Genomic DNA, 17428 nt, shown 5'->3' on the forward strand with positions numbered 1-17428 from the left:
AGACATCATCAAGTGCAAACTAACATTCCTTATCGCTTGTTATAAATTCATTTCTTTAATGAATACTCATCAAATACTTTTTAAAGAAGATAAATTAATAATATTAAATTGTTTTGTTGTATGTATATACATATAAGTAAAAAATCATTAATATCTATGCACACGCATGCGGAAGAATTTCTCAAGAACGTTTGCAATCTCAAGGAACGATAACTCTGCATGGACGATTAAACATTTTTTGCGGGAAAATACCGTCGGAATTTTCAGCCTACTCAAATCCATTCTATTAGAAAAATCGAATTATTACAGAAGAGTGCCCACCATGCACTTGCACTGCACTATTATTAATATAGTAGAATAGAATGATATACAAATGCATGAAAATTATATATATATGTTGTGTACTGTAATAATAAGTTGTAATTTCGTACAAATTAGAATTTGTACAGGGTTTTTGTACAAGTTATCAGTATTTTGACACACACCTTCTTTCACCAGGTGATACAGGTTTATCTTCAATAATTATCCAGTTCGGTGTTTTACTCACACATTCATATATTTCAACCTAACATTAAGCACTGTCATCTATGTCATAAAACTAAAAATAAGGACACCTGATTGGTTTAGATTATATTTTGATTTTTTGACTAATACCATATTCTATGTCCACAAAATATATTTTAGTGTTTTTATATAAATTTTGTGTCAGTACTATGTACAAGACTGTAGCATGAAGTTGTAGAAATAAAACGGTGATTAGCTTAACCAAAGACATTGTGCTTATTTTATCTAATTATGTAAAGAGATTCACAAAATACTGATAACTTGTACAAAAAAACTGTACAAATTATAATTTGTACAACATTACAATTTGTACACAATATATTACATCTGACATCGGACTCGGACTTCTCTTAAACTGAGTTTTACTGTGCGTACTGTTGTACGTTTGTTTTTTCTACATTGGCTAGAGGTATAGGGGGAGGGTTGAGATCTCAAAAAACATGTTTAACCCCGCCGCATTTTTGCGCCTGTTCCAAGTCAGGAGCCTATGGCCTTTGTTAGTCTTGTTTCATTTTTAATTTTAGTTTCTTGTGTCTAATTTGGAGTTTAGTATGACGTCCATTATCACTGAACTAGTATACATATTTGTTTAGGGGCCAGCTGAAGGACGCCTCCGGGTGCGGGAGTTTCTCGCTGCATTGAAGACCCATTGGTGGCCTTCGGCTGTTTTCTGCTGTTTGGTCGGGTTGTTGTCTCTTTGACACATTCCCCATTTCCATTCTCAATTTTATGTAACTGTAATATACAAGTCTTAATATAATATATAACAATAAAACAGAGTATACTGATTTGTTTCACTACAATATAATAGTCATTACGGTGAGGTTGAATTCCCTGTCATAAATTTATCATCCACGCACGAACTTGTCCCAGAAACAAATTATATCTGTACATTAACCTCACTTTCAGTTATAGAGAATTGTGATTTTTTTTCTGATACAAGTGCTTTTCGGATCATCCACAAGAACTTGCGGTCATCCGATGTTCAGTACTTCAGTACTTTGATTAATTGTCTTCTTGGCAATGTTATCGTCTTCCTTTTCTCTCAATCTATTTATAGATATTTCTGACTATATCCCATTAGTTGTTAATGTACAAATGGTGATTAAAAGTGCGGAAGAGGTCACAAAGTATTTGCAGATTCTATCAACCAATAACATCGACAAATAAGGATTCTGTAAACATTTCACCATGCAATTGTAACATATTTTTAAAAAGCATTTTGTTTATTTATTTACAATCTAATAAATTAAAGCAGATTGACATGACAATTAGTGCAGTGTTTTTGTTTAGATGTAATAAAAAAAACTATTCTATGCGATCACGACATATGCTTTGGTTTAACACTATTGATATTGAAATTAATTATTTTGCGGTTTTTAACATGAATAATCAAATTAAAAGGTTAATTTGTATGTTTGTGATAAAGAAATAATTTATAAAAGAATCATAACTTATGATTGCATAAAATTATTAATTTGTACCTGTCTTTTTTATTGCATCATTTGATTGAATAGTTAACATGTGATGATACAAATATATGTTGTATTTACCACAATTGATTTTGAGCTCTGTTATAAATAATATATTGTATCAGCTACTAATAAACTAAGTTCTTCGTGTACAGTCATTCGGGATCATATGATTAAAAAATGTAACCACCATAACAAAATTTCCATTTTTTTACCTATTGCATTAAAAATATCGCTTCCTTCCAATATTTAAGAAATGATAAAAGGGGGGAAGTGATACTTAAATGTACTGGAAAGGATGAAAACAGAAACGATTACCATTAAAAGTATTTCTTTCTTTAAAAAGGGGAGACACATAATGCTTTAATTCAATATCCGTTTTTGTCGACATTTCACAAAAAAGAAATGTAATAGACATGTAACAGAGTAGCACTCCTCTAATAAAATATAAACACGGATATGTGCTTTGGTTACAAATTAGACGTCTATCCAATCACATAGAGACCGGAGGACAAATATGTGAAAATTACAGGTCGCCGAACCGGCTTCCAAGTGAGCCAGTCCCATAACTTAAGCTATAAAAGTCCCCGAGATAACAAAATTTCAAACAATGCAAAATGAAAACCAAGTATTTGATTTATAACCAAATAAGAAACGAAAAATTACTTATAGATGTATAACAGACAGCAGCAAATAAAAACTATTGGAGAACAAATTGTACTTATTTTGGCCATGGTGATATCTGTCTTTCTTCAACTTTTGACCCCCTCCCCCCTCAATTTCCCTTGTGGTATCTCTTATCAACGTGCAGACATCTTATACGTTCACCTCCAATCGTTAATGGTAATATTCTAAACAAAGCACAAACATGTCGGCATTCACCTCAAAAGCTAACCAAACCTTAAAACAGACTTATTCAGAAGGAATATAGTTACGATACTGTTGTCAGGTCATTAAAGATTGCATATTTTGGTATTAATATTGATTCACCCATAGGGTCTTTGCATCGGAAATAAACACATTTATTCTAAAACCAGTTGTTGGCATGATACGGGTTATGTACTTCTCATATATTTTATGATGGTATGATACTAAACCCCTAACGAGAGGGGTTGTGCATGATTTCCATATGATGAAGACATATATAATCTTTCAATCAGTTTAATTGAGGTCTGGAGCTGGAACGTCAGTAACTGCTAGTAGTCCTTTGTTAATTTATGTATCATTGTCATTTTGCTTAGTTTCTTTTGTTACCTATTCTGACATCGAACTCGGACTTCTTTTAAACTGATTTTTACTGTGCGTATTGCTGTTTGTTTGTTTATTATACATTGGCTAGAGGTATAGGGGAGGGTTGAGATCTCACAAAACATGTTTAACCCGGCCGCATTTTTGCGCCTGTCCGAAGTAAGGAGCCTCTGGCCTTTGTTGGTCTTGTATGGTTTTTTGATTTTAGTTCATTTATGTGTTTTGGAGTTTAGTGTGACGTCCATTTTCACTGAACTAGTGCACATATTTGTTTAGGGGCCAGCTGAAGCCCGCCTCCGGGTGCGGGATTTCCTAGCTGTGTTGAAGAACATTTGGTGGCCTTCGGCTGTTTTCTGCTGTTTGGTCGGGTTGTTGTCTCTTTGACCCACTCCCCTTTACTATTCTCAATTTTATAACGTTTGAGCATCAATTTCAAACAATTGTAATAGGTAATAATAGGTAGGTTTTGAAGACTAATCAATTATTTAAACCCCAAGATTTGACGGTTCCAGAAATATGATCACCTCTTTTTTCAATTGCTGTAAACCTTATGCTAAAGAGGTATACTCGAGTAATGAGAGTGCAACTTTTTCTGCACGTTGAAGAACTCTTGCAACAACACTATGAGAGGCCAATAAATGGCCTGCTGCAATGCAACATTTTTACCCCTCCAAAAATGTTCCCAATTTCCCGTTTAAATCTCACATGTTCATATCGGTCGATCCACTTTGCAAAAATACTGTCTCCAAAAATATACAATTAGTACAACATAAATGGTATCAATTTTTACTTCACCAGATGCGCATTTTGCATTAATGTCTCTTCAGTAAATTATGCTCTAGGCCAACATATTTGAAAATCCACCATTAATGTCTCTTCAGTAATGCTCTAGGCCAACATATTCGAAAATCCAAAAACTAATGTTAATATGAAGAGCTGATGAAGCCAATTGTACATCAAAATCCGAAAAAAGAATCAGAGATATGCATAGGGTACATGTAGATACATTTCTTAATTTAAAATAACATCTAAAAGTTTATAAACAGCAAATTTCAACAAAACAAAGCCAGCATATTACTGGGCTAGTGTTACCATTTGGACAAATAGTCCACAAGCAGATTGATTGATTGGTGATTGCTTAACGTCCAGTGGCAAATATTTCATGCATGTTCAGGATTAGAACAAATTAACAATAAATACAATAGGTAAGTCCTGTAATAGAGGCCGTTCGGAACGAAGGTCGAGGTAAATTCGGACTGCCAATGGAAAATGAGGGTATAATGGATAGGGGTAGAAATTTAGCCTTGCAACAGGCCACCTACGGACCTCTTAAAGAGTTGTTGCAAGGGTTCTTAACGTGCAGAGAGCATGGCACTCTCTCTACACGAGGCATCGGATTTGACGTTCCCATTCTGACCGGACGTGGCTGCTTACTTGATACATCCCGCACAGCCAAACGGACGCCCCACTTTGGCAAGGGTTTTACTGCCGGTCGGAAGAAGACCTGTAGTGACCATATTTTTATTCCCCAGTTCCCTTGGGGACTCCACAACAGAGGTATCGACTTAAAGCTATTGGTATCAATATCATAAACGGTAACAACTTTACTGTACCAGATGCGAGTTTTGATAAATTAATGTTCCCTCAGTGATGATATACTTCGAAATATTTGAAAATCGAAAACCCACTTGTAGAGCTGGTGAAACCAAAATGGACAAAAGGTATAGCCAACTCCGGACAAGAAGTCAGAGCTATGCATGAGAGAGACATTTTCTACAATACATGAATATGTTATAATTTGTATATGGAAAATGACTAAGTTAAAAATAAAAGTATAGAATGAAAGATTTCTTTCAATAATCAATATTTTTCGGATGTCTAATGACTTCCTGGAGAATACTTTGTAACTACATTTGTAATCTAAAACTGTGTCACAAGATTAAAACACCTCTTTTTATTACTATAACAAGTAGGCCGCTAGTTTTCTGTATGAATTGTTTCACATTTTGCGTGTCGGGGCCTTTTATAGTCGACTATACAGGATGGGATTTTCTCGTTGCAGAAGACTGCACGGTGGCCTTTAATTGCTTACTACCACTTCATTTTCTCTGGGTTGTTTTCTCAATGGCAAACATACCACATCTACTCAGTTAAAGTTAAAGTGCAAAAATAAAACGGCCACAAATATTAGATACGTACTACAATGTACTACGAATAATAACAAATCGCACTTAAAAGCCCTATGAATGACATAACAAATACATTGTATTTCCTTTACGCAAATAAGATTATAAATTAAAATATTTAAAGTTTTGTCAAAATACTTGTGAATGCATTACGATAACCTTTAAATATATGCATTTCCCTATTGTGTCATTCATTAGGATCGTTGCTGGTACTTACTTATCCAATCAATCAGGATTAGAAAGGTGTTGGTTTGTACCGTAAATGTACGACAAATATAAAAATAAGAAGATGTGGTATAATTGCCAATGAGACAACTCTCCACCAGAGACCAAATGACATACAAGTTAGTTATAACAACTATAGATATATTTTAGAACTTTGTTACGAATGATTTGAATCAGAAAATTAACTATTAAAAGTTATTAACAGATGACGGCTAATTGTGACACCTTTTCAATATTTATGAACATTAAATCACTAATTTTATACTTTCAAATGGTAAACAAAGGAGTAAGGGCAATACGGCTCCTTATTTGACCCAAATATAAGTGCAAATTTAAAAGTGATCATAAATGATCATAAATTTGCCCTAACAATACATATAGATAAAAAATGTATAGAAAATCAAAACAAATTTCTTATTTGACAAGTTAACATGACAACTAACAATGACGAAATATGCAGGTTTTTTTAAAAATTAATTGGTTTTCCTTTTTACATCTAATTTTAAGTTTATTTTGGATAAGAAAAGTATATTCTAGTCCCATTCTAATCAATAAAAGAATTAAGTAAGTGAGATCATGTTAAAAGCTAAGCATCTCTGAAGGTATTTTGTTTCTCGGATGCAGTAATTCATTGCAAAGGTTCTTTTACATGTAGATAGCATAACATTCTACAGGAGGCGTCATATGTATGCATCCCTAAAAAAAAGATTGCAACAGTTGTATGTTTATGCACAAGTTAGATGTAATTAATCAAATTTTATTTCAATGCTTAACGTGCCGGTGTTAATCTCGATGTAAACAAATTGCCACATTTTCCTTGTACTTGTATTTATTTCAGCTACACTCTATGAATCATAAAGCAGTTTAATTTGACAGAGCTTCGTGTTTGACATTGTACTTTATGGGTCTAATAACGTCATATTATATTTCTTAACATTTAATGAGATTCTACATGTAAATTCTTCTATATAACCAAACCTGCAATTTTCAAATTTTTTTGTAAATTTCGAGTACTTATTTGCCAAAAGTACGTAATCTAGACAGTATTTTGAATAAGTGTACTATGCTAGTACATATGATATATCAGTAGGTAGTTTATGTTGTTTAATGTTCCTAAATCAACCACCTGTTGTGCTCTATTCATACTTTTGAAATTGATTAAATCAATCAAAAAATGTTTCCTCACCACCTCAAAAGACATTTATCTGTCAGATATAAGAATTGAGGTTTTTTCTATCACATTTGCTTTAGGCTTTCAAACATCTTCAAAAAAAATAACGAACTAAAAACTACTAAAATAGTCTCGTTAGACAAACTCACGAAAAAGTGGCAATACCTCGCGCTTCCTCTTTTTTTCTCTCTTAAATACATGTAGGATTTTAAATCAGTAATAGTGGTCTTTAGATGTTATACATGGTACTTACTTTAACCGGTATTTTCAGTATTAAATTTGATTATAACTGGTCTTGTCCAGCATGCAAATGTACAATAGACACTAATCTATCTAAAATAAGCGAATCATTCCCTTTATCTACAGTTGATTCTCTTATCGTACCTTTATTTCGTTCTTTTTTTTTTTAATATTTCAAATTTGACAGGGTAATCTTTCAAAAAATTAGTTAAAGTTTCGCTAACGAATTCCAAAATTTTCCTGAACCAATTTATGTTATTGATGTCACTTGAAATCTGCGAAATATTAGTTCATTCCTGAAGTACAGGATTGATACTGTTCATCTTAGTTTGCAGCCAAAACCTAAAACATATTAACCAATTGTCTATCCGGTGCTCGATTGTATTTGAATTATTATCAAGAACAGTTAAACAAAACAGTCAGGTGTAAAAACCATACTCCTTTAGGTGGAACTCTGCTAAATGTTAAAGTAAAGACTGGCTAAAGCAAACTGGGTCATCGGAGGAACATTATTGACCTACTTTTTAAACTAAAATGGACAAACAACCTACAAGACGATTGGTTAACTAGTGTATGTTTTAGTTTTAAAATATGTCCATGTATTGCTCATAAAGCACGTGACCAGTTATTAACAGTTGAACTACTGCAATCGAAAAAGGATGATGATGAAGATGGATGACTGTTTAACGTCCAGCGGCAAATTAATATGCATATTCAGGACAAAAATATCTTAGTTTTATAGTATCCCTGCTTTGTACTAGACCGACACGCTGAACCGGATTTTTTACGTGCTAGTTCACAAGGTAACAATTAGCATGAAGACATGTCACTATACCCGGACACATTATTCGGACTCCGAACCGACCAGTCTTTGCTCTTACTCCTTAATGCGGTTGCTTAGCGGAGAAGCAGCAAATACCAATTTTAAAGTCTTTGGTTTGACCCGGCCGGAGTTCGAACCCACGACCTCCTGCAGTCGAGGCGAACACGCTACCACGAGACCACCGAGACAGTGTCGAAAAAGGAAGGAATTTGTGAATGCAATTGAACTTTTTAAAAAGAATAACATATAAGTCATTATTTTATGTTGATATTTCAGGACAATGCGTGTAATATTGTACAGTCTCGAATTTTTCACTGTTGTCAAGATTTTGTTACAAATCACATTTTAAAGTTAGAAAAATCAATTACAGACCCATTGTCACCTACATACACAGTCATGGCGTCATTAAATATAGAAGAAGAAAAAAACACATCATGAACGCTAGAGACTACTAACCCGCCCCCCCCCCCCCCCCCCCCCAAAAAAAAAAAAAAAAACAACAACAAAAAACAACAAAAAACAATACCGCTTAAGAGCATCAAATAAAAAAGGCTTTTTCACCTGTTTTTTTTTTTTTTTTATAGTTTTCCTATGTTGTGCTGTTAAAACACTGTTCCAGGTTACGGGGAGGGTTGGGCTCGCAAACATCTATCACCCCTCCACATCAACGACTACATTAATCAGGAAGAAAAAAAATTAAGACCGCCACAGTACAATGAAAAAAACATATTTGTGATAATTAAAACTTATATCTTGAGAACTGTACTTTTGATTGACGTGTGATTATCTATAGTATTGAATAAAAACCCCATTTTAATTATTTGCATTATTGAAACTGCATTGTGTACGTGATTAAAAAGGGTATACAGTACTTAGTCTATCCTGATTAAAAAACAACATCAGGTGAATAACCAATTAATATTCTCAATTTAATTTGTTATTCAAATATATCAGACAAAATATGTAAAACTTCAAAATTGTGTAATTGACAAACGAGAAAAACATTATTGTTAGATTATTAATTAGCAAGTCATCAATAAAATGACTAAATCGTTTTTTCAATTTCCCTTTCCTATCAAAGAGCTATGAAAGGCGGTCGACTCAGAAAGGAAAAACAGTCCTAACCGAAAGTGTGTGTTCTGGAAAACGTATGTTGTTTCTAATGTAATTGGACTATTATAACAATGGAAGTAAGTATTTCATATCTAAGGTTATACATTTAATCATAAAATTCAATAAAAAAATATATTCTATCTGTTAGTAATGTAATGATGTATAATTTTCAAATTTTACAGAAACATGGATTTTTTTTTTCCAAAATGTATTTGCTGAAAAATTATTTAGAAATTATAGTTAGTGTAAACATTAAAGCATAAAAAGACGGCAAAAAATCAAAATGAATTAGGATTATAACAGATAATGTCAGATACTTTAATTTGATATTTACATATAACATAACATATTAAAGACTTGAGACTTCTAAACACTACACAGAAAATAAAACTTAACATAACGATACTCACCACAAAACACGGGATGATCTCAGGTGCTCCAAAAGTGGCATCCCTCAAATTGTATATGGCAAGTAAAAATGTGTGATTTAAAGTGTCATATAAAGTTCCTGCTAGTGAAATTTATTAAAGATTATTATTAATATTCTAAAAAAAGCACGAGTGTTTCATTTGAAGTGGAATCCCTTGTGTCTACTCGGCCGGTTATGTTGCGCATTACATGACTTCGTCATATCCTGAATCAAAATTAAGAAATATTCAGATAGAATTGTTCCAATTTAAGCATTTCTTTTAAATGAAATACCTTTTGCTTCGCATCCTTGGCAGTCTGTTTGCTATAAATTTAAATGTATTTCGTAGTATAAAATCTTTCCTTTATTCAAAACTAATTTTTTAGAAGGCATGCGCGAAATCATCGAAACTTTGAAGAACTGTCAAAACACGCATCACACAAAACTTTAAGGTTGATATCATACATTTCAAGCAAAGAAATAACAACCGTCAACTCTTCGCGTTAAATAACCCGTATTTTGAATTTTTTCTTGGATATTTGCCTTTAACTTCTTGCATTAAATACTAAACTCCATGTTATAATTTCAAATTAAGATCTTAAATTAGAATTGAGTCATGTCCTTTCTCCCCAAAAAATTTAGCTAAAATATGACTTATACAAATATGTTAATGTGGGTATTTTTTCAAAATTATTTTGCCAAAAAAAAAGATATGTGCATATATACTGGTATACCTCACACAGCATCCCAGCAACACAGATAATCAAAAGATCTAGATGTCAACATACAGCCTTCAACAATAGACAGATGTCTAAACAATATGTAAAGTTCTAAATCGTCGCAAATCTGTAAAAAATGATGTGAATGATTTAAACAGAAGCTATCAAGATTGCCATCAACACCAAATTCTAACAAATGAAGAAAAAGAGATATGGTATAAGACAGCCACTGACGCGGTTCGTGACATTGACTTTTGATGAGGTAAAACTAGTTTTGTGAGATATCAATCCTCCCGTTTTAATCTCGAGCACAAGACTAACAAGGTAAATACAGCAAATAAATAATCAGTATAGAAACATCCCTTTACTCTAAATTAGCAGTATAAAAGATAAACAAAAACCACAAGTGCAAGGACAAAAACACCAACCTAAACATACCGTTTCAAAGAGCTCAAAGTAAATAACCTGCTGATGTGAAGTATAGCCATCCTGCACGTTAATATCCATCTTATATCAATTTGGATATGTCTATGACACTATAGTAATATCAAGCAAGTAAAAAGTTGGCACTGTCAGCTGATGCAAATACATTGAATTATTTAGAGAGGACAAAACATTAGTACCATATAAGGTCTGTCTAGAACTTCAAGGGTGCAAGATACCCCCGGTAGTATGCTCTGATGGAAAAAAAACCCCATTTACTTTTAACGGTAATTTTCCACCTGTAGCAATAAACAAAAAGGGTTTCTCCACCAATGGTTCCCCGGAATTTCCAATAATATTAGTAAAAAATACAAAATATTGCTGTAAATAAGAAAAAAAAATTATATCTCAAGACATGTGATCTAGAAACAGCGTTTGAAATTTTCAATCTATACAATCATCATAAGTGTTTCTCGTTTTTTATATGGATTAGACCGTTTTCCTGGTTTTCCTGTTTGAATTGTTTTACACTAGTCTTTTTGGGGCTTGCTGTTCGGTGTGAGCCAAGGGTCCGTGTTGAAGGCCGTACTTTGACCTATAATTGTTTACTTTATACACATTGTGACTTGGATGGATAGTTGTCTCATTGGCACTCATACCACATCTTCTTATTTATATAGCTGTCATACATGCTTCTCAAGAGACTTGATACACAGAAAGTCCGTTTTTGGTCATTTGTTTTAAGCCAGGGGTTTCCGTGACCTTTGCTTGCCAGGCGCCAGATCTGGAGGCATATTCTCAATAAAAATATACCCGTAATATAAAAGCCATCAGACATTTCATCTAGAAACCAAGCTCTTGAAGAATATCATACTATGTACAGCTGTTTTTGTGAGACCTTAACCTTAACCTTTGACCTAATGACCTTAAAACCGATAGGCTTTCTCCTAATATTTAGAAGCTATTTTTTGCAATTTTTAGTATCAGCGGTCTTGAACGTATTGACAAACAAACTCCAGAAATTGTTTTCGGAGAGCATTGCCATGACAGTTCTGCACTGAAGTGTCCGAATGATATCTTTAATAAATATGAAGGGTAAAGGCCCTAGGCCTTCATGGACTGATCATAACATTTTTGGAATACCTATATTACTACATTTTTGTACATGTTGTTACATTGTTTATGGTGATATGTACTTTCTATTTTTCTTCCAAGATCCAGTATTTAACTTTTTAAAATACTTCACTATAGGTATGGAAACTAAAATCCGAGGGAATGCAACAAAAAAAAAAAGAAATAATAACCGACAAAAAGTTAAATACAATGCACCACAACGTACCTGAATAAAAGTAAAATCGAATTGAAACTAAAGACTTGAGTCTACGACAAAAACAACTTTGCCCTTGACGAAAACAATAATATTTTACTTTTTTATCAGTTGAAAACTCGAAAATATTGATAATAGACAAATTAATCAAATTTGAGTACCCGCGATTGTGCGGGTGTCTTCAGCTTTCTTTCAATGTCGCTTTCTTTATCGTACATATAACTGCATCTTTAATTTTGGTTTTCTTTTCAGATGACGACAGCTGTCCTAAACATCCTTATTTTGGTATTGCTCTCCATTCAAGTTTACTGTAAAATATATGAAATAAACACTCCAGATGCATTGAAAAATTGCTTTGATCAGAAAAGGTTAAATGGCAATTCATCAGATCCACATTGGGATAGTGCGCACGCTTACTGCATTCAGAAAAATAACTGGCATTTATTAAAAACAGCATGGGGAAACATTTCTATAGAAACAGAAAATTGGGTCGATGAATTATTACGTATGTCAGAACACGAGATGGAGGGTTCTAGATTTAAACGACAAGCAAGTAGAAGACGAAGGAGGTTGCGAATAAGGAAAGAGTACAGAGTGTTATCAGACACGGAAAGAAACAATTTCCATAGAGCTATAAACATGTTGAAACGAGATACGGTATGTATGACTATTAAACTAGTCAAAGGTAAAACCAAATTTTTAAAACAGCTTGAAGACCTAAAAGCCACACTCTTAATAGCACATGCTTCCTGGTTTCTCAATCCTACGTGCCCACCGTTTCGTTGACATCCGTTAGCCCTTTGGAAAAAAAGAAACTCGTCAAATATAACAGGCTTAAAATGTTGTGACGACGAGAGTTCGTCTACATAAGACTCACAAGTGACGCTCGAATTCAAACAGTTAAAATGTCAAATGATTGGTTTTCATTACTTATGGTGCAGTGACAAATATTTCATGCATATGCAGGACAAGAAACAAATAACAATAACCCAATTCTGAATAGGTACTTTCTGCAAAAAAGATCGACCGGATTAAAGGGCAGGGATTGATTTAGACTTCCACTGGCAAAAGAGGGTACATATATGTTGGATGAAGGCAGGCGTTTTATCCTGGATTGAAGCCACCATACAAAGGACATATCAAAGAGTTGTTGCAAGGGTTCGTTTACGTACACATAGTGTGGCACTCTCCCTACACGAGGCATCATATGTAACATTTCAATTCCGACCGGACATTTAGATTTTAGCTCAAATCTAACAAATTTTAAACTAAAGGATGTATAAATACCTGAATACGTGAAGAGTGATAGTAGAAATATACGAAAAACAAATTATATACACGATTTGTTGTTCATAAGATTCAAGAAAAATCAAGTTAATGAGTCGATTGGTTATCTATCGTTCCAAAATCACTCCCTACTACTGTCATCGGATGTAACGTTACGATGGGACATTTTGACTTTTCTAGAAAAGAAAAAATATAGAAAAATCAAACAAAACAAAATTTTGTTGTCAATAAAATTCCTGAAAAAATTGTTACAGGGACAATCGGCTATTTATCTATCCTCCGAAAATTACAAATTTTACAATTTTGGTGGCTAATTTCAGGAAGCATTTCTCGAGAGGCGAAATAATACAACAAAAATAAATTAAAAAAAAAACAACGCTACATGGGTTGATGTACATGAGAGTATACATAAGTGAAACATTTTTGTGTACTATCATTTCAGTCTGTTAGACCAAATCGATATGATGCTCTTGGACTTCTACATCAGCGACTAGTAGACGACATACACCACGGGGCTGCATTTTTACCTTTTCATAGAGTTTTGCTTGTAGTGTAAGTATACGTTTATTAAAGATTGTATTTACATTAATGAAAAAAAAATGAGGTTACTGAGTGGTATGGGTTTGTTCTCATTGTTGAAGGCCGTAAGGTGGCCTATAATTGTTAACTTCTACGTCATTTGGTCTCTGGTGGAGAATTGTCTCATTGTTATTTTTACCACATTTTCTAATTCTTATTTTAACACCGGAACATGTTTTTTTTTCTGCTGTCAAGAGAAGACACTTTCATCGTGATTGTAAAAACTTGATAATTTTATAATAGACATATTAACCAATAATGTGTGTATTGCAAACAAATGTTCAATAGAATCAATAAATTATATAAAAGTTCATTAAAAACATGCTTGACGTACTGTCAAATATCATGATTTTAATAGTTAATCGTACGACGTTGTTACTTTATATTTGTGAAACAATTTGAAATTAACGTCTTAATATAATTGTATAAACCATATAACCGCCTTTAAAAATTCTGCCGGAAGTATTACAAATGTAAGTATATTTTTATGTTTTTTATTTCTTCAGGTGTGAAAATGCATTAAGGCAAAAAATCCCAGGAGTGACTATCCCTTATTGGGATTCACGATTGGACAAACCACTGCGTGATGCTACACGATCTATAATGTGGTCTAATTCATTTATGGGGTCATGTAAGGGACGAGTAAGGAATGGTCCTTTCCGAAATTGGAATACACCGGCTGGTCCCTTAGTAAGAAATGGTGGACAAATAGGGGATTTGTTTGATTACAGCACAATTAGGGCTATATTAACAAGAAGCCGTTTACACGAAATAGCAGAGCCGAATGCAGTTCCACCATACGATTATGAGATAAGACATGGTGATGTTCATCAGTGGGTTGGAGGCCTTATGGAACCTGCTGAAACGGCCGGTTTTGATCCGATATTTTATTTGCATCATAGTTTTGTTGATTATGTTTGGGAATTATTTCGGAGAAACCAACAGAGGCGTGGTGTCAATCCCACAACAGATTATCCATCAGATTACGGCCCCGCCTCCCAAGCTCCTAGACGACCAATGCGATTGGGAAGACTTAGAAACATTCACGGAATGAGTAGTATGTACACATCCCGAATTTACTCGTATGAGCCGGCTCCAACTTGTTCGTTCACAAACACTAATTGTGGCTCTTCCTACCTTCGTTGTATTACAAGGAGTGGCACACCAAGATGTGTATCTGTCGAAATAATTAGTAGGCGTCAATCAAGAAGAAGACGTTCAAGAAGAAGGCGTACAAGAAGAAGACGTACAGGGAGGAATAGCAGATCTAGACGTCGTGGCAAACGACAAGCATTAAACGAAACAGCCATTATGGATTTGGATACTTTTACGGACGGTTATGTTGGACCGACTTATACTGACCAAATGATTAGTCCAGTAAACGATATTTGTCCCTCGACCAATCCGTACAACGTTATACAAAATATGTATCTGATGAACGGTTTGTCTGATACACGTGTCTGGGTATATGTACCTGTAAAAATTGTATATAAGCGACAACCAGAACAAATGCAGTTCGACTCCTTTCCTGTGAAACGAGGACAATTGGAAGCATTTCAAGATATTTACGATCCTACTGGCTACAGCAGCTTAATAGATCTATTTCCAGTCAAGCCACAACCTCGAACATGTGGAGAAATGGACAGCATTTTTACCAAAGTTGCAGTACACAGTGATGGGCTAAACTACCATGGAAGTTACAGAGAGTTTGCTCTGTTAGACGCACGTCAGCCATTTGATTCATCTATAATGTATGTTGCAGTGAAAAGTCCACAAATGGGTCCGACAGATGTAGTTTTAACAGCATATGGTCCTTGTGGAAATGTTTGTAAACCACATTGTAGAGATTTAATTGGTGGATACAAGCACTGTGATGGTTCAATAAAAATAACAAACCGAGGGCCAAAAGGTTACGGTGAAGACTATGGCGATGCCGTCAGAATGTTATGGAGTGCACCTGGGCCAGACCATCTACCTACAATTAATGAGTCCGATATCTTTTTGCATTTTGTATGTGATTAAACAATGGCTACACGAAATTTATATTTATTTATTGCATAAATCGGGAAATAAATGTGTTATTAATGATAATTTGTTGAAAACGTACTCTAAAATTTGAATAGAAAATATAATTGGAGGCCACAATGGCCGTTTACCACTCTACTAACTACATGTACAGATCTACATAATTAGCTGAAAAGCTGATTACGTGCCGTCTGCAGCAAGTTATTGTATTAACATACTCTTAGTGTATATACATTATATGACAGTGTCTTTTAATAATGTTTGATAACTGACAATCTGTAAATGTGGACAATAAATTTCAAAATTTCAACATACCACCAATTTCCTCTTTTATCAGCAAATTTTACAGTTTGGTTTAAAGTTTACTTACATTTCTATAGCAAACCTTTTTTTTAGATTCTATTTTTTTTACAAATGCATGGTCATTACTAGTTCAACAACTCCCGATTACCACTGTGAAAGCACTACTAAAACATAGTCGGCTTTAAATAAACTTCAGGTCATTATTAAAAAGCCATTTTTTAAAAATATTTCAATATTACATTGTAGCTGATGATCTGTCGGATTATTTACAGCAAATTTTTATTTATTTAGATTTTTAACTCCTGAGATTTCGACCACTAGGATCACAGTTAAACGACAATGAAGGACCCCTTACCACAAAATCATGTCATTGCACATTTTAACATGCGTCGCCAACGGCAAAAGCATGTCTAGTAACCGCTCGATCCCGTTCGTCTGTCCGAAAGACCTTGGGTAGAAAACTTCCCTCAAAGTTTTCTTGACTTCTTTGAAAGGAAATGGTTTTGTATTTAGGCTACAGCTTGATACTGTCAAGATCACTTACAAATAATAATAAATCTGATTTAAAAAAAAAACATACACTGGATTATTGCAGGCGGAATGACATCCAGTTGAAATTAAACAAAGGAAATGGAACTCTTTATTAGGAGAAGGTATAAATGGTCAAGTTGGTATATTTTAATTGTTAACATCTTTTTCTATGGACTTTAAAAGTTTAAAATAGGTGCATAATTTAGGATTTGTTGCAGCTTATATACGTGTGTATAGTTGAATTATAGTGTGGAGCTTCGAGATATTTGTAAACTTTTCAAGTAAAGACAGTCGATTATGGTAGGTGCAAATATATGTTGTTCTTTGTTTTGTGCATAAGCATGAATTACGCCGAAAGAAAGATAAAAGATTGATATTTTAAAGCATTAAATTGCATCTCTGTCCCCCGGAAACAGTTTCTTTTGGAAATATTCATAAAAATGGGCAATAATTATCTCATCGAAAACAGAAAGTAGGGTACATCTTTTATGTTCAGGCGTGTTTGAGTTGACTGTTATGTCATAAAAACGTACAAGGCACAGATATTTGATACAGCATCTCGCTTGAGATTCCATTACTTTTGAGGCGTCGTGTTGATGTAATAAAACTTAACATTTACAGTACCAAGAAATAAAGCAAATGGGTCAAGTGAAATACCTATCAGAATAGGTGTGCTTGGATTGCAAAAAAAAAAAGCTTCATACTACTACAAATGTTAGAATTCGAGATGTATTTCTTACGTACTTTTTATTTTATTTTCGTTCACTCATTTTCAAATAAAAC

At 33.8% G+C, this 17428-nt stretch overlaps 1 protein-coding gene across 1 annotated transcript; it reads left to right on the forward strand.

Moving 5' to 3' along the window:
- Positions 1–9003: 9003 nt before the first annotated feature.
- LOC127702224 (tyrosinase-like protein 1) lies at positions 9004–16125 on the forward strand. The gene is made up of 4 exons (XM_052206331.1): positions 9004–9119; positions 12173–12577; positions 13650–13759; positions 14293–16125. The coding sequence occupies exons 1-4, from the start codon at positions 9114–9116 to the stop codon at positions 15806–15808; spliced, it is 2037 nt and encodes a 678-aa protein (XP_052062291.1). The 5' UTR covers positions 9004–9113; the 3' UTR covers positions 15809–16125.
- Positions 16126–17428: the final 1303 nt, after the last annotated feature.

The sequence above is a fragment of the Mytilus californianus genome, unplaced genomic scaffold, assembly GCF_021869535.1.
Source record: "Mytilus californianus isolate M0D057914Y unplaced genomic scaffold, xbMytCali1.0.p SCAF_5, whole genome shotgun sequence".
NCBI lineage: Eukaryota > Metazoa > Mollusca > Bivalvia > Mytilida > Mytilidae > Mytilus > Mytilus californianus.

Coding starts and splice junctions, on each gene's coding strand:
- LOC127702224 (XM_052206331.1), top strand. Junction 12,578..13,649: donor ACATGTTGAAACGAGATACG/GTATGTATGACT, acceptor CTATCATTTCAG/TCTGTTAGACCAAATCGATA. Junction 13,760..14,292: donor CATAGAGTTTTGCTTGTAGT/GTAAGTATACGT, acceptor TTATTTCTTCAG/GTGTGAAAATGCATTAAGGC.